General features: G+C 42.3%; 1 protein-coding gene across 7 annotated transcripts in view; it reads right to left on the reverse strand.

Moving 5' to 3' along the window:
* SSBP2 (single stranded DNA binding protein 2) overlaps positions 1 to 24800 on the reverse strand; it is a 548369-nt gene that overhangs the window by 245405 nt on the left and 278164 nt on the right. The window contains exons 1-2 of one of the 7 annotated variants that reach the window (XM_050944824.1): positions 4795 to 5041; positions 1673 to 1821 (exon numbers count right to left, since the gene is read on the reverse strand). The exons of 1 other annotated variant lie outside the window; for it this stretch is intronic. In XM_050944824.1, the coding sequence (XP_050800781.1) occupies positions 1673 to 1674 (2 nt within the window). In that variant the 5' untranslated portion in view covers positions 1675 to 1821; positions 4795 to 5041. Of the gene's footprint in view, positions 1 to 1672; positions 1822 to 4794; positions 5044 to 24800 lie in introns of those variants that run through there. 5 more of the 7 variants (XM_050944825.1, XM_050944826.1, XM_050944821.1 and 2 more) reach the window with 5 other exon arrangements.

Here is a 24800-nt window from a genome sequence, read left to right on the forward strand (position 1 = left end):
CTGATTAGCAGGCATATGGTAAATTTTTCAACCTTTGCCAACACACCCATACGTTCCACTGAGGGGAAAAGCATCCTGAAGTCCCTGGTTTAGAGGCTTGCTGATTAACTGCTGAAAGATCCAGATTACTGAAGATACAAACAATTATTTGTGTGTGTTGGTGAACCCAACAGTTTCTCTTCCACGTCTAATTTTGCCCATGAATTCTTTTATACTATTTTTGTTCCTTATTAAATGTTTGTAAATACTAATGTAAATAAATCTCTAATGTTCCACTTTATTCAGAAAGAGTGTGGCTTGTAAGTAAAGGTATATAAGGAATCACACAGAATGTAAAAATCTGATCCCGCTCCCACTGAAATCAACTGATGGAGTTTTGTCACTGAGTGCAGTGGGCAAGGTTCAGGCACTAGCTCTGAATTAATCCACTTCTGATCCAGAGAAGGGAGTCAGGGAAATACATTTTGCTCAGAACAAAAAAAATGGGTGCTGAGAAAAATCTGATACCCTTTTTACAATACAGATCAGCCTTACTAGGCCTGGGCACAGCATAAGTAGTAGAGGGGCTATTGTTGAATACAACTTTCCTGTCCATTATGCAAGCGGAGTGGCTTGACCCCAGAATCAAGTTGTCATTCTTTCACTAGGATGGAGGGGAGGGGGGAGTCTCTATGGGTGTTTTTCCTTCCATCCATCTTCCCTTTTCAATCTTTGTTCTTTAGAGCTACTCTGTCCTCCTTTTTAGTGTTTTACTTAACTGTGCTATGCCTGTTTGCTGTAGAGTTAAATTCAGACAAAAATATTTCATATCTATTCATTTTAGATTTGTTGAGATACTTTAAGTGAATGACTTGCCCCTGAGGTGAGGTGGGAGAGACAAAGAGAGAGTATAGGAGGAAATTCTCATAATCTTGACACTGAAAACTTGTCAAGGGCTATTATAAGTAATATATTAGACTGAAAATTGTAAAACGTACCTAACCTTTTTCTTTATTTTACTAAAGAAAAATTTAAGAAACATAAAATATGGTGCTGATAGTAGCATACAATATAGATATACCTTCCAGGAAACACCCGACTCTGGCATCGACATGACCATGTCCATGACACTTGATTAAAAACAAAAACAAACAAAAAAAGGTGCACAGTTTTCCACACTTCAAAAATTCTCCATCACTAATAGACTTCTTGTGCAGAATTTCTGTCACCAGGACTCATTTTCTCAGGCAAGACCCAACTGTGTAAACTCATGCTACTGTATTTTAAGAAATACTTAATATTAATCCAATTTTAACATGGAAAAAATATTTTAAATGCACAGCTAGTAACAAATCTTCTAGATACTTAATCACAGATAACTAGATGTGGCAGTATATAGTTAAAATAAACAAATTTTGCATTCTACAAACTTTCCCAGATATTGGTCTCTATCACAGTGTGTGATCATATGTGTGTGTGAGAGAGAAACAGACACCCCATTGCAGCAATGGATAATTTTTTTAAAGGGTTCAGTATAAAAAAAGCTATGTTGCAACCATCGCAAATTCCTCTTAGGAAACATTATAACAAATTTGTATATTTCTTGTTTCAAAACTATACTCTTTTATAACTGCAATTAATTTTTAAATATATTTATTTGTCACAGTCTCCTGTGAGTAAATAAATACTTTACATCAGTTGAGTCAAACATCCTTCTTATTCCTATGGTTTTCAAATCAACACAACTTCATTCATATGTTGGAAAGAGGTTTCCCCCTGTAGGGATACTCTTCTTGATCTGATGATAAATGTTCTCAGTAGAACCAGAGTCAGACATCTATTCTGGGAAAAATACCAAAACAAAAGACAAAACCAACATTTTACAGACCTAGGGAAGGAAAAATATCTAGTAATGCATCTTGCTCTACTGATAAGGAACTTGAAAACATCTAGTGCAAAAATTCTGAAAGGTTTTATATAGATAGATAGATCTATATCTATATATATAAATAAATGACACTGCACAGCAGTAGCCAAGTTTACTTCTGAATTCTAAATTATTTTCATCCATAAATGTAGCCAACAAAAATACTGTGTAGTAATCACTCAGTCAATGGTTTAAAAGTGATCCACCTGAAATGTTGTACATTCACAAGATAATCCTTACATGAGCAGTACAGATTTCCAGCTGCTAGCTGTAACGAATGGGAGATGAAATGTATTTAAATCAAATAGCACCATCTAGCAGGCCCCCCATAACTTCACGTAGGAGGGTAGTTATTACTTAGTGATAGCATAGTTTGACAGTCCTCACTTGTAGGATATTAAGGATTTTTATACTGCAAATTAAAGTAATATTGCCTTATTGGCACAAAAGTTTGGAGGAAAAGTAAAGTAGAGAGAAAAAGATATAAATTTTAAAGTTTCAGCCCAAAGATTAAAAAAAACCCCAATACTTCAAAATCTTCATGATGCAAGCCATATAGGAAGTAAAACTAAACTATAGCTACAAGGTCATCATTCTGAAAGTTACATTCATCTGAGGATTCCCTTATAGATTCAACAGCAAGATAATATTAGTTGGTTGGATTTTAGCAATTTGCAAAGTAGATGACACACAGTGGTAAGTACCAGACACAAAACAGCTGAAATTCTTCTACAATTTCTCTACACAAGTCAAACAAAACTACGTTTGTCCTAATCTATGAGTTTTTAACTCTTTTTGCAAAATATTTTTGCAAGAAGCACCAACAGTTGATTAGTCTGTTCAAGTTCTGTCTCAAACCCCATAACAGCAATTCTCATTTCTTGTCAACAATTCCCTCCGCCTTTGTACAATTCCCTATTACAAAGTTATACATATAGTTCCCAAATATCACGCAATAACAGTGCTTTAAATCTCTTCAAGCATTCCCTCTCCTTTGTCTCTCAGCAAAGATGCCTGGCCTGCTACTGCTCTAGGAAGTGTGTGTGTGCCAGCCTCTGGAATTAGGAAGTGCTGCTCCTCTAAAATGCTGTAACAAGGAAAACTTTTAGGTGAAGGTTCAAGACAAACTGCCTGAAGGAAACTCATCAGTCATGCCTGGACTATTCAGTTTCACGTTAAACGCAATTCTAGGGTGGTGTGCAACGTGATTTCTGCACAAGACATACACAAATAGTTTTTCTGGATGGAAGTCCCCTTGCCCCCTCAATGGCTTTATCCTGAGCTTTCACAGGCTGCAGCAGACAGACTGAATGGTCCTGGCCATAAGAATTGAAGCCACATGCTATACACTTCCTTCTCCCCCTCTGCTGTACTAAGCCCATCACACATGGGCTCTTCCTCCTCCTCCACAGTAAGCACCTCCTGTCTGTGCTTCACCAATCTCAATAATGCAAACCAAGGCTGCAAGTACAGCAAACTTAAAGGGACACCATCAACTTGAAAGTTACATTTCTGTCTAAGCATGTTGTACCTACTATAATTACCAGTAATATCTAACAGTACTATAACTGAAGGAAGCTAGCCAAGTCACTTTATTTCTCCATATTTTTCCAGTTTATTTATTTTGTGCATTTGTTGTGCTGTGTATAGTCAGTTTCTCCTTCTCTGAAAAGATATTTGTAAACATAACCAGGTGAACAGAAATACACTTATACAATTTATTTTAAAGGATGTTTTTAAAAGGATCAAGCTATGATATTCAAGGAGCCTTCTCAGAAACATTTTTTAAGATTAGTCAGTTTTATAATTTTAAGTTCTTGGTGTCCCTTTAACCCGTGTGTTGGGGATATAGGGAAAAGGGATGCCTCATTGACATAGGACAGAGAACCATCTAAATTGTCACTGGCTGCACTGTTGGCACCATCCCACCACACACCTACAACTACACAAAAGCCCCGCACAAAAAAATCAGTACCATGTCCCCTTCTTCCCCAAACCAACAGGACCTCATAATATCTCTATATTCCTCCTACACAACCCCCTTTTCCCCTTCTCCTCGAACCACAACATCCCCACAAATCCCTTTTCCCCACCCACAACCACCCCCGTTTCACTCCCAAAGAACAATACACACACACATACACACCGCCCTTCCTCCCCTACACTCACTAACCCGCTCTCCTGCCCCCACCTTAGGGAGGGATGTGGCTGGGAGAACACATCAGGGCTCTGGCGGGGAAGGACAGGGAGATACTAGGTCCTGATAAAAAGTTGAGAGCTGCAGAGTTACAGGCAGCACAGGGAGCTTCTGCCTCTCCCATGACAGCGGCGCCCCCCAGCAGCCCAGGCTCTTTGTTACCAAAGTTAGTCCAACACTTCCCACCGGCACAGACCCCCTTTGGGGACGGGGGCAAGGGGACCTCCCCCAACCTTCCGCTCCCTGCCCTAGACCCTGACCCTCCCACGCGAGGGGCTCAGCCCGCGCTGCACCCCCACCCCACAATGCGCGGGGCTCAGCCATCAGCTGCCTTTCACCTCGCGACGGGCGAGGGGTTCGGGGGCCTCCTGTCCCACCTCCCTGCCAAGCGCGGGGAACTCGGACACTCCTGCCTCCGCCACCCCCCAGAAGCGAGAGCAGCTCACGACCCCCCTGGCTCCTCCCCCCAGCCTGCCAGCGAGAGCCTCGTACACCCAACTCCTAACCCTCGGGTCCTCCGCACCCCCAGCCCTGGCTGCCCCACTCCGGCTCCCCGCTGGCTCCCCTCCGCTCCGCGATCGTGCGAGCGGCCCCCTCTCCGGCGAGCAGGAAAGTTACTTTGTGCAGGGTCTGTGCGGGTGTGTGCGCCCCCCGCCCCGTCCGGCTGTGCGGTCCGGCGGGCTGTACTCACTTCTCCCTGGCCTGGCTGTCGGACGGGACGCTGCTGTTGCTCTTGCCTTTGCCGTACATGCCTGCAGAGAGCTCCGACTGTCACGCACCTGTCAACCCATCACAGCCTCCCCGGGAACAGCCCCGTCACCATGGAGACACTGCCACACACATACCCCATTGGCCCACAGCACATTCGGGCACGCCCCCAACACAGTGATTGACAGGCGGAGAGCAGGACAGGCTGCTCCCTCCTCCTCCTCGCTTCCCCCACCCCTCGGCTCCTCCTCCCCCTCCCCTCTCGCGCTCTCCCTTCCTCAGCGCAAGGGGGAATTTGAAACGGTTCTAGAAGGATTTTAAACAACTGGCTGTTCTGTGCGCCCGACAACCCCCCTCCGCCGCTGCCGGAGAGGGAGCGCGCTGGGGAGAGAGGGAAAGTGCGGACTGGATTCCGCAGCCAGCGGCAGCGTCAGGCCCTATCCGCACCGGCCAGCCAGCGGAACGGGCAGCTTCAGCCCCCTGTCCTGGCCACCTAATCAACCCTCCTCTCCCCCACTGCTCTACCACCCACGGGCCGCCGCGCAGGGCAACGGGACCTGCCCCGCGGCTCAGCCAGCGGCGTGCGCGTTACCCCGGCCCTGGCGTTCAGCCGGGGAAGTGAGTCCCCCCCCGGAGCCACCCTCAGCCCCACAACTGCTCCGCCCCCCCCCCCAGCCAGCCTCAGCCCCACAACTGCTCCGCCCCCCCCGTTCTCAGCCAGCCTCAGCCCCACAACTGCTCCGCCCCCCCGTTCTCAGCCAGCCTGTCCCCCCCAGCCAGCTTCAGCACCCCCCACTACAGCCAGCCGCAGCCCCCCTACAGCCAGCTTTAGCGCCCCATGCTCAGCCCCTCCCACAGCCAGCCTCAGCCCCCCCACTGCTCGCCCCCAACCACAGCCAGCGTTAGTGCCCCCCAGCCAGCCTCAGCCCCCCACTGCTCACTCCCCTACTCAGCCCCCACCACAGCGAGGCCTCCCCCAACTGCTCAGCCCCCAGCACAGCAGCCTCAGTCCCTAGCACAGCGAGTCTCAGCCCCCCCCCCCATTGCTCAGTCCTCAGCACAGCCAGTGTCAGTTCCCCGCCCCCCTCAACCCCATGCCCACTCCATGGCTCAGTCCCCAGCACAGCCTGCCTCTGGTCTGTCCCCTGTCTTCCCCCCCACACACACACTTCACAGTGACTAACAACCAGCCTCAGCCCCCTCACCTCCCAGTCCCCTGCTCAGCATGGCCTGCCTCACACCTCGTCCTCTTCCAAAACTTTTCTTTTTTTTTAAACAATTTCCTGTTACAACTGTGGATAATCTTGTTCTGGGACCTAATTCAGGATTTTGAATGTTTGGGGTTGGCAATACTACTTACATATGGAGGGTGTTCGATGGAGAGCAACAAGAGTCTAGCCCTGCCCTACCTGTGGAGAGCAGCAGCAACAGACTAGCCCTGCCCTTCCTATTAATCAAATTAAAAGAAAGGGTCTCAAAATACAATGTCCTGTGAACCAAAACTGTAGGATATAGAACAGATTTAGTAACTCCCATATAAAGAATATTAAGAGAAATGATGGATTTTTTTTAAAGCTACACTAGGGACATCGTTTTCATATGAAGACACTCACCATTATTGATTATTTACTATTTGTCTTATGGTAGCACCCAGAAGTTTCAGTGAGAATGGGGGCCCTATTGTGCTTAAGAGCACAATAGCAGCAATACTGAGTCTGACAATGGCCATTGTCAGCTGCTTCACAGGAAGTGAACAAAACTGGGCAATGTATCAAGTGATCCATCCCCTTTCATCCAGTCCCAGTTGCTAGCAGCCAGAGGTTTAGGAGCACCCAGAACAGGTGTGGTGTCTCTGACTATCTTGGTTAATAGCAATTGATGGACCTATCCTCCATGAACTCCCCTAATTCTTTTCTGAACTCAGTTATATTTTTGGTCTTCACACCATCCCCTGGCAAACATAGGCCGGAACTACGGGTGCTGCCGCATCTAGCTTGAAGTGGTTTCAATGATATACAGAGTTTACAGTTTGGTTCAATGACTCTCAGCATGTCCACTATACAAATTGTTCCAGTACCTCTGCTGGCAATGAGTTCCACAGACCGACTGTGTTAAGTGAAGAAGTACTTCCTGCTGTTTGATTTAAACCTGCTGCCTATTAATTTCATTGAGTGACCCGGGGTTTTTGTGTTATGTAAAGGGGTAAATAACACTCATTCACTTTCTCCACACTACTCATGATGTTATAACCTCTATCATATCCCCCCTCAGTTGTGTCTTTTCCAAGCTGAACAGTCACAGTCTTTTTAATCTCTCCTCACATGAAAGCTATTCAATAGCCCTAATAATTTTTGTTGTTTTTCTCTGTACTTTTTCCAACTTTAATCCATCTTTTTTGAGATGGGGCAACCAGATGGGCCCAAGGAATGGGCATACTATAGATTTATATAGTGACATTATGATATTTTCTGTCTTATTATCAAGCTCTTTCCTAATGGTTCTTAACATGCTGCTATCTTTTTTGACTGCTGCTGCATATTGAGCAGATGTGTTCAGAGAACTATCTACAATGACTCTAAGAGCTATTTCTTGAGTGTTAAGGCTAATTTAGACCCCATCATTTTGTATGTATAGTTGGGATTATGTTTTCCAATATGCATTACTTTGCGTTTGTCAACATTGAATATGATCTGGCATTTTCTTGCCCAGTCACCCAGTCTGTGATCCCTTTAGCTAGTTACTGATCCTTGAGAGGACCTTCCTTCTTTTCCCATTACTACTTACTTTGTACTTTGGTGACTGGACTTGCCAGAGTTTATGCTCCTATCTTCCTCAAAAAGATTTGACTTCCAATTTTTAAACGGTGTCTTTTGTCTCTAACTGCCTCTTTTAAGTTGTTGTTTAGCCATGGTGGCATTTTTTTGGCCCTCCCTTTTTTTTTTTTAATTTGGAGTATACATATATTTGAGCCTCTATTATGGTGGGTTTTTTTAAAAAGTTTCCATGCAGCTTACAGGCATTTCACTCTTGTGACTCTTTCTTTTAATTTCCATTTAACAAACCTTGTTTTTCTGTAGTTCCTCTTTTTGAAGCTAAATGTTACTGTAGTGAGTTTCTTTGGGTATTTTCCCCCCTACAAGGATGTTAAATTTAATTTCATTATGGTTGCTATTACTGAACGGTAATTCTTGGTGCTTTACAAGCATAGGTCCTGATCTTACAGACCCCCTGTCCCTAGGCTTTAGACCCCAAGCTCTAGCTAGCCCAAAGGTCTAAACAGCTCTTTTTAGTGGCTGTTTAGAGTCTATATACCCAGGTTCTAAGACTCACTGCTTTAAAATGCAGTTTAGGCATACCTTGAGCGCCTTCCATGTGAAACTGATAGCAATAGTGAAGTCTCTACCAAACTTTATGTAATTTTTTACTCTTCTCCATATTCAGGGTTAAAGCTCTTCTTGGGATACATTGAGTTATTTTTGTTGATTGGTAGGATGACGTTTGTGTCTAGTTTGGAGATTTTGTTTTGGAATGGTGGGGTTTGGGTACAGGGTGTTATCATTGTGAATATTCATCTTGCAATGGTAGAAAGGCTTTTACGAAGAGAAAAAAAATTGCAATGTTCCTTAAATTTGATTAGACTCATCATCTAATCTCCTTTGGAAGTTCGTTCCATAACCAGATTTCCTCAATTGAGAAAGTTGTGTCCCCAGCTTTCACAGTTGCATTCAGGGTAATGTGCAAATGTCTCAGCAGCTCATAGATCGAAATTTGCCCTTTAATGTAATTGAGGCTTGATCCATTGGGGGGGGATGAACTATGAAAGGGTGGGAATGAACAACTAAGAATGAGCAAAATGAGTAGGGTACCAATGACTCTTTTGTAAATTGTAAAAATCATTCTTCTGGATCCCCCATGTCTAGTAATTAAATTCAGAAGATAGTGTCAGACCTGTGCTTTGAGATCCTCCAGTGAAAGGCATATAGAAGTATTATTACTTAATTATGGTGTATGAAAAGAACCAAAATACTCATAAGACTTTGTTTGAGATTTGCCATGTTAACATCACAACTGCCTTCACAAGACTGCTATCATCTTGTATTATGTGTTATCATTAGAATGCAAACAAAACATTATCAGATGGATACAAAAGTTTGTTTAGTAAACAGATAGATTAACATGAAAACATCCAAACAGTCTTATGAAGTTTTGGTCATTAGTCCTGTAAAAAGTATTTACACATGTACATAAAACATATTTGTGCCCTTGCTCAAATCATTTTGAGTACAAACACTGTTCTTTGCAGCAGCATTGCATCTCATGGGACCAATATTGTAATTAACGAGATTTGAAACACATATACTGAGACAAATTAAGATCCTAATATAAAAAAAATGAAGATCCATTGTTTTTGTTAGAAGGGGAAGGGGTTTACTTTAAAGCTTCTTAGTCCAAAACTGGAAAGGAATTCACAATGTATTTTTAGAGTGTTATAAAAAATCTCTTACATAATGCTGATTAATTCTTAGGTTTGAAGGAAGAGCACCAGGCTTTGTGTGTCAGAGTGTTGACCAGCTGAGCGATTGAGGGAATGGTTTTGGCTTTTTTTTTTAACTTCTAGATATAGAATGCTGCAATTATTCAACTATTACAGGATTTAGCTTTTGTTTGGGCATCTATGAAGATTGCTCTGTTCCTGGAATCTGCATCTTATTCTTGGAAGTCTTTATCATTTTAAAACATATGTTATATTATATCACCCTGCCTGAGATATAGGATAGCTGCAAACCATTTTTTCTTTTGCTTTTCTTTTACTGCAGCTAGTTATGTTGTGGAGTAACGTTAAGAATGTCTGCAGTGGCACATTATCAGTGCAGCTCTGTCATAATGGTTGTTACTTCTGGAGAGCCACTAGTGCTCCACTTTCTTTATATGTTTATTAAAATAAATAATCAATTTAAAGTTCTTTTCGTTTTGTGGATTTTTCAAAATCCCAACTATTGTAAGTGGCTGAATTCAGACAACATTCTCTTCCAAGACATTTTATTTCAATAGATCCAGTCATTAAATGACATTTCCTTATTTTTAATCCTAGTTATACCTGTGTAATTTTGAAGTGCAGCTGGAATGAATTTTTGGCTAGCTGTCACATTTTAGAAATAAGCGTCATGGGGAAGAATAGACTAGGCTTGGTCTTTTTAAAATGACGTTTTTAGTGTTAGGTTAGCCTTGGGGACCTCAAGAGTTTCTCCTCCTTTTTAAATAGATTTCATCTCTCCATGAAATTTCTAACTAGGGACCTGATTCTGCAATCGTTAATCACTGGACCACTCATATGAATGAGGATTGCTCACCTGAATAAGGGTGGGCCTAGCTCATCATTAGAGACAGTAGAAGGAGCAGAAAAGCAAAAGAAAAGCTCTGGTTGTTGCTGTCTTCCAGTAGGAAAGAAATCAAAAGCCGGTGGGAATGGCTCAACTGCAGTGAAAGTGGGAGGAGTAAGAGAAGGCTCAGAGATAAGGTTGGTTTCATTGCCTGCCAGCTTGGTGGCCTGAGCTCATTGCATCAGAACTCCCTTCTCCAGTACAGTTCCCCCTTATCCTCCTGCAGAGCTCATGCTGTCACCCCCAATTTCTTTTGTAAGTGCTTCTTCAGTGCCCTGGGAGAAGTTCCCATCACTGGAGGCTTATTCCTTACAGACTGTTAGTATTGTACAAGGTTGCTTGATTTGCCCCATACCCTGTTGATAGAGGACCCAGTCTTGTGAAGTGCTGAGCATTCCTACTGAAAGGAGTTGAAGGACACTCAGCATCTTTCAGGATGGACCCAATGGGCTAGACTGTGCTTTTACAACACTCCACATCCCATCCCAGGATGCCTGCAGGGAAGCATGCAAACCACTAAACTTCTTTACCATGCGCAGCCTGCTCTACTTTTCTTGCTGGTCCTAATTTGCAGGCTTCTGTATGAAAGTTGGTTTTAGCCCTGCTTCTTCCTTACCCCTTTTGGCTTCTCCGAAGAGCACAGGGACAGCAATTCTGCCTGGTCTTTACATGGGATATTCAAGGGGAAGTAAAGGCCCTCTTTGCACACTCCTCTTACAGTGTTCACCAATGTGAGGGCCATGCAGAATCTTACCCACAGTTAGTATTTCCTAGCAGAGGTCAAGACACAACATTAAAAATAACTTAAAAAAAAATCAGACCAAGATTAGTCTATTACTCCCTCTAGCCAGGGACGGCTCTAGGTTTTTTGCTGCCCCAAGCACAAAAAATTTTGGCTGCCCCTCCCCAAATTTTTTTTTACTTTTACACGTTTGCACTTTGCAGTTTTGTTTTGACTGTTTAAAATTTTAAAAAATGAAAACAGAGAATTTGTAGTCAGTGAAACAAATCCATTTCCTACTAATGTAATTTTAACATTTAATTTTAACAAAACTCTCCCGCCTGGCCCAACTCTTACCTTGCCGCGGATCTGGCCTGAGGCAGATTCAGCTCCCGTCACCACCGCTCCCAGGGCCAGGGGTTGGGGCTGCTGCTGGATCCCAGCCCTGCTCATCCTTGGTCTTCACCTTGGCCCTGGCACAAGCTGGGCTCAGCCCGGGCTGCCGCTCTGCTCCCCTCTACACTCCCCTGGCAGGAGGCAGCGCAGAGGGGAGGAGGAGGAGGAGCAGGAGGTGGGGACAAGCCAAGGAGGAGCTGCCCGCCCGGGCGTCATGTCCCCCCCATCCTCTGCAGCTGGAGCAGGGATCCGCTACCGACTCCCATCTGGAGGGTGGCCGCTGCCTGCGGGACAGCGGCCGGGACAAGCCGAGGAGGAGCGGCCCATCCTCTACAGCCGGGAAGAGCTGCGCTACTGGCTCCTGCTGCTCTTCCACGGTCAGCGGCCACCATCCCCAAGGCGGAGCCAGTAGCGCAACCCTGCCCCAGCTGCAGAGGACGGGCCGCTCCTCAGCTTGTTCGCACCACTCTCCCTTGGTCAGCGGCCATCCGCACTGCCCAGGCAGGAGCCAGTAGCGCAGCCCTGCCCAGCTACAGAGGACAGGCCGCTCCTCAGCTTGCAGCGACATGAACCAGGGCCGCCCAGAGGATTCAGGGGGCCTGGGGCAAAGCAATTTTGGGGGCCTCTTCCATAAAAAAAAAGTTGCAATACTATAGAATACTGTATTCTTGTGGGGACCCCTGCGGGGCCTAGGGAAAATTGCCACTCTTGCCCCTGTCCTTCCCCCCCCCCCCCCGCCGGTGGCCCTGAGAAAAATAAACATTTAAAAACCACCTGCATCTCAGCACAAACTCAGTTTTGAGAAAATTTCTTTTCAAGTCACGTTTACAAGGTATCACTGATTCTCAGCATCAGCTAGTGCTAAAAGGCACTAAAGCTCATTAAAAAGGTTGTACAAATATTTTCCGTCAAAACTTTTTTTGGATCGAAAACTAGGGGTTTTTAAAAGCAGAAAAAAATCACAGACAATGTCTGCTTTCTTTCAAAATTTGTTGTGGTTTTTCTAATTGAAAAAACTGAAATAAGTCTGTCAAAACCTGAACATGATTTGGGGTTTCAGAAGTGTGCAGCCAAATATTTGCTGCTTGCTGTGTTTGATTGTTTAAAGAAACAATAAAAAAAATCTGCTTAAAAGAAATCAAAAACTTTTGAATTTTAATGGACTTAGATGGCTTGCCTCCTTGATCGTCTCTGGCAAAAGCACACATAACAACAGACAGACAAAGACTTTCCTCCTTGGGTGTGTCCAAGAGCAGAATTTGACCTTTACCCAGTAATGTATCATTATTAGATCAACAAATCTGTTCAGCACCCTCAACATTTTAAAATGTATTAATCTCTATTTAAAAAAAAAGATTCCAACACAAGCAAAAGCACTCAAACTTAGGATCTGGAAAAATAAATGGCCACAGCTATCATACTGTGACAGCTTTGGCAAACCTTTACACAGTTTTATAAAACAAATATTGGGTGATGTTCTATTCCCTAGATAGCTTTTTACCATTAGATGTTCATACTTAATATAAGAGAAGAACAAAATGGTTTTATCTATCCACATATTTACTTAGCACATATCAGTGAATTAAATATCATCCCAGTGGTATGCCACATCAGCCATGCTATGTCAACATGTTCAAACATACATTAGCTCTGTGGGACTTTTCTGTCCTCCTGGATGTGACAAAAGCTATAATAACCTGTGGAAGACAGATCATTTCAGTCTGCATTATGGGTTTAATCTTCCAATGAGCTGAGTTCCCTCAACCCCCAGTAAACTCAGGGGGATGAGGAAATTCAACATCTCCCACGACCGAGGCCTACCTTCTGGAAAGTACCATGTATACAAAGTAACCCTGACATCTGAGTGTTTGCTTCTCATGGTTTTAAAAACAAATTTGACTTTTTCATGCACAGTTAAAAAGGGAAATATTGACAATTGACTAGGATTTCACCAATATAATATTTTGAGTTTCAGGGCTCAGGAAAAGGATGGTGATGACTAAAATCATGTGGCTTATACCAAACGGAAGCTGTGCCAGATCTGCTTGATGGCTCAATGGTTTACTTTTAACAGTATTGTTAAAAGTAAAAACAAAGCAAAACTTTATTCAGTCAGGAATTGGCTTATTTATAAAAATACTTTTAAAAACTTGTATTTACGCATATGTTGTCTCCTCTAACTGACTGAAGCATACAATAGATCTTCAGAGCCAACCAGAATGCAACAAACAATAAATAAGCAATAGCATGTGAGGCATAGAGGAAGGATTGAGTTAAATCAACCAATTTAAAGTACTGATTTTAATCATGATTTAAATCAGTAAGCAGGGAATTTTGATTAAAATCATCAATTTGAATCTTGTTTTACATTTGTACTTTTCAGTTATTTTCCTAAGGAAAGGTTGATTCTGACTGGGTTGGTAACCATTAAAATGTGTTCATTTATAACTGAATATAGCTTTTACATTAAATGTGGTGCGTCTTTTTGTTAAACAGGAGGATACACTATATCAATATACATTTATTTAAGGAATCACATAGCCTAATTTACATTTATTCAGATCCTTAATGTTTACATTTTTATTATGTTTGAAAATGGTGAATGAAGCATATTTTTTTACTAGATAATGAGTCATTTTTTACTTGTGATTTGTATCAAGTTCTATTTGGAAATTCAAATGTAGTTAAAAATGCACATACCCAGCACTTTAAAATTGCTTTCTTATTAGTAAAATAAAATTACTTTACATGTGCTAGACACATAAGGAAAAAAGTTTATCAAAACATGTTTGCATTTAAAACTAACTGATTTATTAAACAAAGTATTATCTGTAGCTAGTGAATTGAACTGATTGTTTATGGTCACAATTGTCCTTCAAGTTTTTAGAACTAGTAGAGATCATCCTCTCACACCTAGTTTTTATTTATAGACTAGAAGAAGAAAACAAACACTCCTGCATTTTCAGCTCCTAATTGGTTTCTTAACTTTGCTTGGTCTAGTCATTGAACTGAACTAGTGGATTAAACTGAAATGAAGAAAATATTCTCTCTCCATCCGCAGGAGGCTTGTGCTATCAAAAGCTGGTTTAGCAGTTCAACAAACTCTGGTTACAGGTGTTCAGCCAGTGACGTGCACCAGTTCATTGTTTGACTTTCTTTTAAACTTCAGCAGAAAACATACTGATTAATATTTTTCATTAATTTTAATTTTAAATCATTTTACAGCTTATAGTAAATTTAGGCGTTAACATAGGTTGTCATCATTTCAAATGTAATTTAAAAAAATAAACCTGTATTTAATTAAAATAGAACAAACTAGTTTTTTTAAAAAATCATTTTTTTTAAATCATCAATTTGTATCCACCCTGCAGGCTTCTTATTCACAGAGCATACCACCAGGTCCAACAACCCATCTCAAATCAACCAAATGAATCAGTTCATAAATACTTTGCAGTGCATGAAATAAAAAGACACAGTAAAATAATATCCCACGATTCTTCATATAGTTGACATTGACCTGCACTGAACCATGAATACATGGAATCTTTGTCTTTCTCATTTAAAGGTAATCACTCCACAGCCCTTACTCTGTTAGTGTTTGTTTTTGGGATCAACTGAGAGACTGATAAACATTACACAGCAAACCTTTGAAAGCCCTGTCAACAATGCAATTCTGTACAACAAAAAGAAGCATGTCAGAGGATCCAGTTACAACATAGTGATCATATGATCCATATAACTAGTTACTATATGGCCATGGTGCCTAATGGGATCCAGAGAGTGTCATGGCACTGAGGAGATCCAAGGTCCCTGGTTCTTTAACATGTTGTAATCAGTGTGGATCCCATCACAGGTGTGCATGCACCTTAGGTGCATAATACCAGATTTTTCTTGTCCAGAAATGTTCATCACACATGTATGCCCTGGGCCTCCTCATGCTCCCACAAAGGTAATAAAGGGTTGAGCAGCCCCAGCCCTATGTCAATTCCCTTACAATTCAAAGCCTGTGTTGCTGATGACTCCAAAAGCACAGATGGAGGGTGGGTTGTGGGGTCCACACTGACTACAACATCTCAAAGAACCACAGTTACTGTTAAGAGAGTAACCCTTCTTTTTTCTTTAACTATGTATAAGTGATTGGCAAGAAGTAGCCTCCATAGATTATAACAGTGAAGAGTTTCAGCTGTATCAGTCACCCAGTGATTGAAATACTGTATTCCAAAACTTGGAATCTGACCTCGCTGCTATGTCATATGCAGGATGTTTAACAAAAGTTAGCGGGTTACTCCACATAGCTGCCTTGCAGATCAATGACTGGCACATTTCTGAAGCCTTCAGAAGATGATGCCTTTACCCTGGTGGTGTATGCCTTGATGTTTGGAGGGAGAGGCTTTCCAGACAATTGACAGCTGGTGGAAATACACTGTGTGATTGTGACACTCTGTATCTCGGGGGAACACCCTGCATCCCCATATTCATCCTTATAGTATGATTGTGGGGTATCCAATGCAAAGTTTGTCATGTTGGGTGTCTTCAGAAGGCTCATGATGCACTGAGCATTGTTGTTATAGCAGGGGCGGGCAAACCTTTTGGCCCGAGGGCCACACTGGGTTTTGGAAATTGTATGGAGGGCCAGTTAGGGGAGGGGGCCCTGGCCCCATCCGCCACCCCCGCTTCTCGCCCCCTGATGGCCCATCACCGGGATTGCTGTCCCATCCAACCCCCCCCTTCCCTGATGGCCCATGGAACCCCTGTTCCATCCACCCCCCATCCGCTCCCTGTCCCCTGACTGCCCCCCGAACCCCCACACCTGACTGTCCCCTGCCTCATCCAACCGCCCCCTCCTTCTTGACTGCCCCCCTAGACTGCTGCCCCCATTCAAGCCCCTGTTCCCCGCCCTCTGACTGCCCCAACCCCTATCCACACCCCTTCCCCGAACTCCCCTGCCCTGTGTCCAACCCCGCTGCTCCCTGCCCCTTTACCGCACTGCCTGGAGTACTGATGGCTGGTGGCACTACAGCCACGCACCGTGCAGCACAGTGCACCAGGTTAGGCAGGGCTCTGCAGCAGCACTGCCCCAGGAGCTTGCAGCGCAGAGCACTGCCCCAGTGTTGGGGTGAGCTGAGGCTGCGGAGGAGCGGGAACAGGAGGGGAGGGGCCAGGGGCTAGCCTCTCGGGTCTGGAGCTCAGGGGCCAGGCAGGAGGGTCCCGTGGGCTGGATGTGGCCTGTGGGCCATAGTTTGCCAACCTCCGTGTTATAGTAATGGTACAGGTTGTAATTTCATGCATATAGTTATGAGGCTGAAAATGTGTCCTCATGGCTTAAAACAAGCCCAGGCAAAACTCTCCAGGAGCAGAGGGGAAGTCCACACCTCATCAGGGCATGTATGGAACAAACCCAGCCCAGCCCACAGGAACAAAGCCAAGAGGGGAGAAAGAACATGATAAAAGGGAGAAATATTTGCCATGCTCTTTCTCTTCCACTTACATCTACAGACACCACCATCGAGCAACTGAAGGGGAGAGCCTGGCTGAAGGGCAACAAGCCAGCCTGTGGTAAGAAGCGTCTAAGTTTGTAAGGGCACTGAAAGTGTTAAGATTAGCTTAGAATGTATTTTGCTTTTATTTCATTTGACCAAATCTGACTTCTTGTGCGTTGACTTATAATCAGGGTCCTCAAACCCTGAAGGGAGTAAGTGGTACCTCTTGTCAACTCATTTCACCATTGGTGGTATAGTGGGTGGCATTTGCCACAGAGAAGATGACATGTCTAGAAGCTGACATGATGTTGAGCAGCTTGTGGAACTTTTCTGAGATGACCAAAGTCACACTCGCTAGAGTATCAGCAATCTGCACAAAGAGCTCCTGGAATACTTTCAAGTCACCTGGCATCAGTGACGGTGCTGAGGATACCACTTCATCTGGTGATGATGAGGAGATGAGACAGAATGCTGATGTTTCTGTGCCCCAGGATCCTGTACCTCTTGATATTCTGGTATCAGTAGTCTAGCCACTGAAGCTACTGGGGAGAGGGACCTCGTCTTCGATGGTGGACACTAGCTTCTTGATGCTTGTAAAGGATGGCCCCTGTATCCCCAGTAAGGCCATGGTGGCATCCTGCATGCGTGTGACTTGCAGGCTGTTGATCAATGCTAGTCTTGGTGGGCTGGTGGTGATTAGGTCCACAGAAGTCTGCAAGTCTCTCAACTACACTGCTCACAGACCTCGGAGGGGATGGGTCCCCTGCTAGAAGTCTGCAGGCAAAGAGGTGTGCCCCAGAGATGATGAGAAGTAGATGACCTTTAGGGGCAGCACTTACAAGTAAGACTTTTTAATTCCCAGAGTCTGTACTGGTGCTAGTGGATAGCAGTACCAGGGATAGACCTGGTTCAGCCCAACCCTCCTTGCTAAAAGCCAGGGTTAATGCCTATGGGAGCACCTTTGGAACTGAGGTCAGTGCCAGGTGAGTCTGCTGCATCACAGTGTACTGCTTCTCTCCATCCCTCAATGCCATACAGGCCTTATCTCCCAATGTTTTGTGTGCCTGTCCTTGCAGAAGGGCACTAAGCTTCTTCTTGAGCTGCTGCTTTGGTGCTCGGAAAGGTCCTTTTCAGTGCTCAGCTTCAATGCCTTAGGTGCTGGTGTTGGCTTCAACATCAAAGCTGAGGTCAGCTTTGGTCCCAGTGCTAGTACTCATGCTGATATCAATGCCAGTGTTGGCACCAGATCTTTCTTCGGTACCAACTTCTTCATGGTGGTCTTAGGAGTCATACCTCTCCTTGATGGAGTGCTAGATGATGCAAGCTTGTATATTAGGATTTCAGAGCCCATTTTCTCAGAGTCTGATGAGTCCTTCATGGATTGTCCCAGAACCTGGCGCTTCAGCCTCACATCTTGAGACCTGTGAGACCTCACAGAGAATGGTAAGCATACCAAGCATTTGTCTGGAACATGGGATTTCCCTAGACAGAAAAGGCACCTACTGTGCCCATCTTGTAATGTACCAAGCTTGAAGCCTGCAGGTTTTGAATCTGCCAATACAGAAACCCTGTATGAGGGGAGAGGTGTCAGACCAGAGAATTTTGATCAATCATTTGATCAGTTCCTAGTGGTCACAACAAAAAAATCAAAAGTGGTTCTGAATATTCACAGAAGATTTCAGAAGATTTTGAAGGAGTCTGGGCTAGCTAAAAACTTGCAGGTCAGACACCGGCCAGGTTCTGTCTCATTGTCTCGGATGGTAAGAAGGAACTGAGGGAGAGCTTTATGCCCTTTCAACATGGGAGCATGACTAGGCAGAGGGCACATGGATGACTCTGATGGATGTCTCTAGTGAAGGAAAATCCAGTCTTGCAAGTCCGAGGTGCAGTGGGATACATCACTGACACACACTCAAAGCAGCAGTAATGTTAATACAGAACTATGGTCTCTGGGATTTATGTTTTGGTTTGTTTTTGCATCAGTATATTTGTTTTGTAGACAGAGCCTCTTGTAGGAACCAGACTACTGATTGTATTCTTTGACATTTCTATTTATAAAAATCTAAACAGGTTCATTTTCAGTAATTTTGCTGTTCATCTGGTAAGGAAAAAATAAAAAAGGCGATTAATACCAGCCTTCATATTATGTGTTCAAAACCTTAGTGAATTCTTCAAGGTCTGCTGTGGGTCAGATTTAATGAAATAGCAATAAAAATTCCTTTTTTTGGCCTTCTCTCCATGTGTTCTGAGCAGGGTTTGTAAGGTTTGAATTACTAAGTAATCGCAAACAACTCCTCTTTTCATGAGCATGCATCCGGGAAATGGACCATTTAATATTGGCATAAACAACAAACTCCATCTCCTTTTACTCATCTACCACTATTCTCTGGCATTTTCTTCTGTAGGACCCCAATCATTCAATTGCTTTCACACAGGCCCAGGGCAGATCACAGTGCAAGACTGGGGCCTAATTTTAAAAAAATCTTATTTACTGACTTCTGTAAAAATAAGAACATCACTGCACGTACCTTCAAAGCATAAAAATATAGTTCATTAGTGTATTTACAATTATTTTTTAAACAACAAAATATGCATTTAATGCATCCGCAAGTTTGCCTTATAAATTGTGTTCTCATTACCATGGCAGGGTAAGGTACGGAAATGATCACTTCTAGTTCCTAAAAGAGGAAAATATATCAAGAGCATTTATTAAAAATAATTAGATACAAATTATAGTAATCTAGTAGAAATAAACTGTAGCCTCAAAGATAAAATTAGCCTAGTAGCAATAATATGGAGCACCTCCAACTCATTCTGCATATACAGAATAAATATATCTAATGATTCCATTGACTTCTATCATTTAATGCGGTACCCATAAAGATTACTCAGAAATAGTCTCTCCATTTGTATTCATCTTTACTTCTGTTATAAGTTTCACTCTCAAACAATACCAGCAGAAATTAAAGTTAATCGCCACTCAAAGTTTAATACATCACAATTGTGTAGATTAAAGGATCTCTATTCATATTCATTCTCATATAACCCATCTGCTGAAAATTGAATATGATGAGTCTGAGGGGACATTCCTGAAACAAGGTGCTGGGGCACAACCTGCTCCCAAATGAACAAAGGGTTAATTGTTGCTAAGCTCCGCCCCTCTCCCTTCTTGCACAGATGCTAGGGAAAGACTATAAACTGTGTGCTTAGAGACTGCCTATGAGAAAGATCATGAGACTGAGCTGAACCCGAGGCTAGGGGAGTTTCTCCATTTCTGCTTAAGTTAACTTGTTTTCATTTCTGGGTATACATTTTATCTTTCAATAAAATGTCTGATGACTTTCTGTGGGATATTTTCTAATAAGCCGGTCTACCAGCTTACAATTGCTATGTGTGAGTCTGGCAGTATCATTTAGAGACCTGAATTGAATTACCTATCCTGTCTTCTTGCTTTCTAAGCAGAAGAATACTGGAAAACTCTCTGTGAAGTGTTCTCAGGCTCTGGAAGAGATGGAGCACCTCGCTTCACCCCAAATTGATCCTTTTGGCCAATTAAGGACAGGTATTGATGGACTCTGAAGAGAGTCAAGTCCTGCCCTTGAGGGCTGGGAAAATGATGACTGAAATGGAACCTTGAGCATGAGAGATTAACTCAAGGAAATAGTTGGCTCCCAACTATTAGAAACACAGTGTTTCTTGCAAATTGTTCCTGCTCATCTGAGATTTTACATATATACTGTCAACATATCTGTCTTATGATTTTCTACTGCCACCCATCACCATGGTATCAGAGGCCCAGACCCTCAAAGGTATTTAGGCTCCTAACTTCAATTGAAATCAATTGGACTTAGTACCTAAATACCTTTGAGGATCTCGGCCTGAGTGCCTAGTATATCCTAGTAAGAAACCTACAATTTCAGTGTATTTAAAAACATATAACTTTTGAAGCTCTTGGTTTCTTAGGTCAAAGACTGTGGCCTAATGTCATGATGGTCATTTGACAATACATTTTAGCTTTTTTTTTCATTATTGATCCAAAATGGGGCAGGAAGGATAGAGATCTTTCAGTCTTTTCTGTTTTCTTTTCTCCCTTACTTCCCTCGCACTCCACATTCAGAATAACCATCCCTTCAACTGAGGAAAGCTGGACATGGTGCTCTCAGAAACTTTTCAAGATTGTCCTGTACATCAGGCAGACTCAGACACAACTGCTGGAAAAGCCAGGTCCTATACTTTAGTAAGCTAGCAGCAGGAGCCTTTTGTGTCCCATCGTTGCTAATGTGCAGCATGGTCAGTGTGAGTGGCTACTCCATAGAGGATCCTTCTTCAACTGAGAAGGCTTCAGATCTATGTGGCAGCCCCCTACATCATGGATGAACATAGCAACTGACCCCCTACTTCAAGAAGTACCTGAATGGAGGTGTGAATAGGCTTTTTTAAATTTGAGTGGGGGGAGGGATGAGAGTTAATTTCATAAGCCAGCCCTAGAGGTTTTGGTTCAGAAACAGACAAAGTATAAAGAATCCCAGAAATACAGATGGAGTTTGGTCTGGCACTTCAGATGCACCCATAACCGTTATGAACTTCAATACAATTTTTAACATACTAACAATGAAATATCAGGCCCTCATTATCCTTCCTTGTCCAGTTGTAAGGCATTTACCTATGAGTTTTAGAAATCTAGAGGTGATTCCTTAGTACCCTAAAGTTTAAATACCAAAAGTTTCTTATTACTCAGTTTTCCTGTACAAAACTCCTGTAAGTAATCTTAAAGTTGGCATGCATGTGCTGTTCTGAATCACTTCTGAAATAGGCCATTTTAATTTTCCTGTGCAGAAATGCATAGCTTGTTTTTCTTAGACCATATTTTGCCCCAGTTCTGAACCATTTCTACTGTGCCTACTGGAGCCTCAAGAAGCCTGACAGCAGAGTAGTTGGACACTTATTGATGGGTCTAATACCTGAGATTACTTTATACATTCCTGACCAGACTTCTAGGCAAGCCTCAAATGTTAACCATTTTCTGTTCAATATATTGAAATCTTTTATAAACCTGCAGCATAGCCATCTCAGACTGGCAACTGTGATCTAAGAATGTGGAAGGTGTGGGAGGTTTTGTTTAAAACAATTTTATTTTGGCTCTCTGCTGTAATCCTAGTAAAAATACATGTATGTCCTGAATATTAATTAATGGACTCAGGGAGCCATTTCTCAATTACATTTACCAGCTCTGTCTCTGTTTTCTCTTAGAAAGACACAATTCTCCTAAGAGATAAAGCCTGATTTCTCATTGCTCTAATTGGAAGCAGGACTATTATTTGGTCTGATTCTCCAAATATTCAATTTTCTATCGTGTGTGGGTGGGTTACTCTTTAGACTTCTTCAAGATTTGATTCTGGTGTTTCAATATCTTCGCCAATTATAGTACAGACATTCCTCTTAAAAAACTGTTTAATAGTAAAGGTAACATCAAGTTTAATCAACATGCTAGATGCATTCAAGGAAAGAAATACATAATCATAAAAATAATCCATTTTAGGAGATCTCCCCCCCCACACACACACACACACACTGATCCCTTAAAGTGACAGTATTTTTAAGAAAAAAATTTCACTGAGATTTTTACCCTTTCTCTGTATTTTCTGGATCTCCTTTCTCTGCTGTAGGTGCTTGTAATGTCAGGGGAAACAATGAATTTTGAACTGAGACTTAGCAGATCTGATCACCTAGTCTATTCTTGGGCAAACCTCCCGTTGAAACCAAGAAAGATCAGAGTGCAGAACTAGGCCTTGCTGGTGAGTAGTAAGGAAATAACAGACTTCAAGATTTTTAGAAAGTTACGAGAGAAACACTGTGAGGAAAACCTCACTGTATTTTCCTTTATTTTGGCTCCTTTCAGTGAATTTTGTCCTGGGTAGTATAACCCAGAAAGCTCCATCCCACTCATCTAAGAAGTACATGCACAAGTGGAAGCCAAAACATCAAAAGGGCACTTTTAAACTAGTTCAAAGCTCAAAGTTTATGTCTGGTAAAAATAAAGAAAGAATTGTATAAATGCTAGCATCCAACAGAGGTCTTGCCACTGAATTCAGTGGTAGCAGGATCTGATCTCCTATTATGAATAAAAATGTTGTCACTTGTTTCTCATCCCCTCAAATGTTAATAAAAACAATCTTTTGGAAAAATATGGACTTTTCTGTGCAGTAGTGTGAATCTAACTCAACCGTATTGTGTTAGGTCACAAGAAACAGAAGGGGAAACTGACCGGTTTACTGACACTGTCCAAGCTATGTGAAATAAATTAAAAAAACAAAAACAAAAACAAGAGCTTAAAAATGAAAAGTACATTAGGTTTTTAAACTGTGTTCTGCATTGATAATTTAAGTGTATATTTAAAGGCCAAACGTGAAGAGACAAGAGCTAAAAAATAATACGCTAAAACAATAGGCACAAGAATAGCTATGTATTTCATAAAATACGCTTGGTCTGAAGCTTCAGAAGCAATTTAAATATTTCTTGATAAGGCAGACTCATATCTTAAGACTGGTGGGGGAAAAATATAATATTCAAAGAAGGCTAGATCCTTTCCAGTCTTTTCATCTTTTAAGAACTATCTGCTGGGTCTTTCCATGAAAACATCATTACCCCTGCCTTGCAATTTAAATCTGAACTTAAATAAGCACACTTCAAGTACAAATTTTGCATTCAGCTGCACTCGATAAGCATTTGTTTACAATATGTCTATTTCAATCTATTCGTCAATTTTGATAAGGGTCTTTAAACAGTATTTTTAAAGAATTATTTTAATTTGGAAAACCTGCAGATCACTGTTCATGATCATGATCATGTATTTCAATGGACTAAGCTGATACATCCAATATAGGCTGCTTGTTTTGAGTATTGAGGTGCTGTACCTGGTGTTTGAGAATTCAATGTTCTGTTCACTCATAACGAAAGAGGCTCTAGCATTCTAGTGGGCAGTGCAGTATTTCTGTACTTGCCTCTAGGCCTAACTGCTCATTTTGAAGTCCAGTCACTCTGTGCCCAGCTAACAACATTGTTTACTACAAAATGTTCCACAAAAACTACTGCTAAAATTGCTCAGTGGTCAGTCATGTTTCTTGAAATTAATTTTCAGATTGAGTAGCTGCTTGCTGTGAGGAGCTTTCCAACAGAATATCTCTCCCAACTGCCACAAGTTGCCCACGACCTTTTGATAACCAAGCAATAAATTTTAAAATATGCACTTGTTTAGATGCACTATTATTTTGAATAAATTGAACTGATGTTCTCACCCTTTGTCATCATAGAAATTACTATAAAATGTCTTACAAATTTCTCATAGGAGAACTGCCTATGCAACTGGACATGGATAATGGCATACAATGCACCTCCAAGGCAATGAAAAACTACTTAACTGCAAATAAGAAACCCTCTCTACCTTACCCAGAATCCAGTGGGTATGTGTGAAGCAGTATGTGTGAAAAGACTTACCAAAGAGGTTAAAATTAGCATGCAAGTTAGTGAACAGCTTGCAAATGTACCATTTTTCAGATTTAGGTGTGTTTTGTGCCTCACCAATTCACTCTGAAATACACTTTTTCTTGCACTAAGGAGTCAAGCCTTGTGAGGCAAAACAAGCAGGGGCTGGAGGGTGTAGAATTCACGCCACAATCCTAACATAGACTGTAGGGCTACAGCAGAACCCCAATGCAGCTGCTATATCAGCTATGGGAGAGACCTGCAATGAAACTGCTCCAGAGGTGCTATGAAGCTTACCTGGTGCAGAAATCTTGTGTGAGTCTGTCACTCTTGCTGAGAAAGTGTTTAACTGAAGGTTTGGGGGGAGAAAGGTTTTCACCCATACAACTAAATTCTGGTCTCATGGAAACCAATGGTAAAGGTCCCACACTCTCTTCTAGGACTACGATTTTTCCAATATTCAGTGAATACCTATTGCACATTGTCATCAACCATAATATTTTTTTTTCAAATCAGCTGATTGAATTCA

The sequence above is a fragment of the Gopherus flavomarginatus genome, chromosome 3 (genome assembly GCF_025201925.1).
Source record: "Gopherus flavomarginatus isolate rGopFla2 chromosome 3, rGopFla2.mat.asm, whole genome shotgun sequence".
NCBI classification, from domain to species: domain Eukaryota; kingdom Metazoa; phylum Chordata; order Testudines; family Testudinidae; genus Gopherus; species Gopherus flavomarginatus.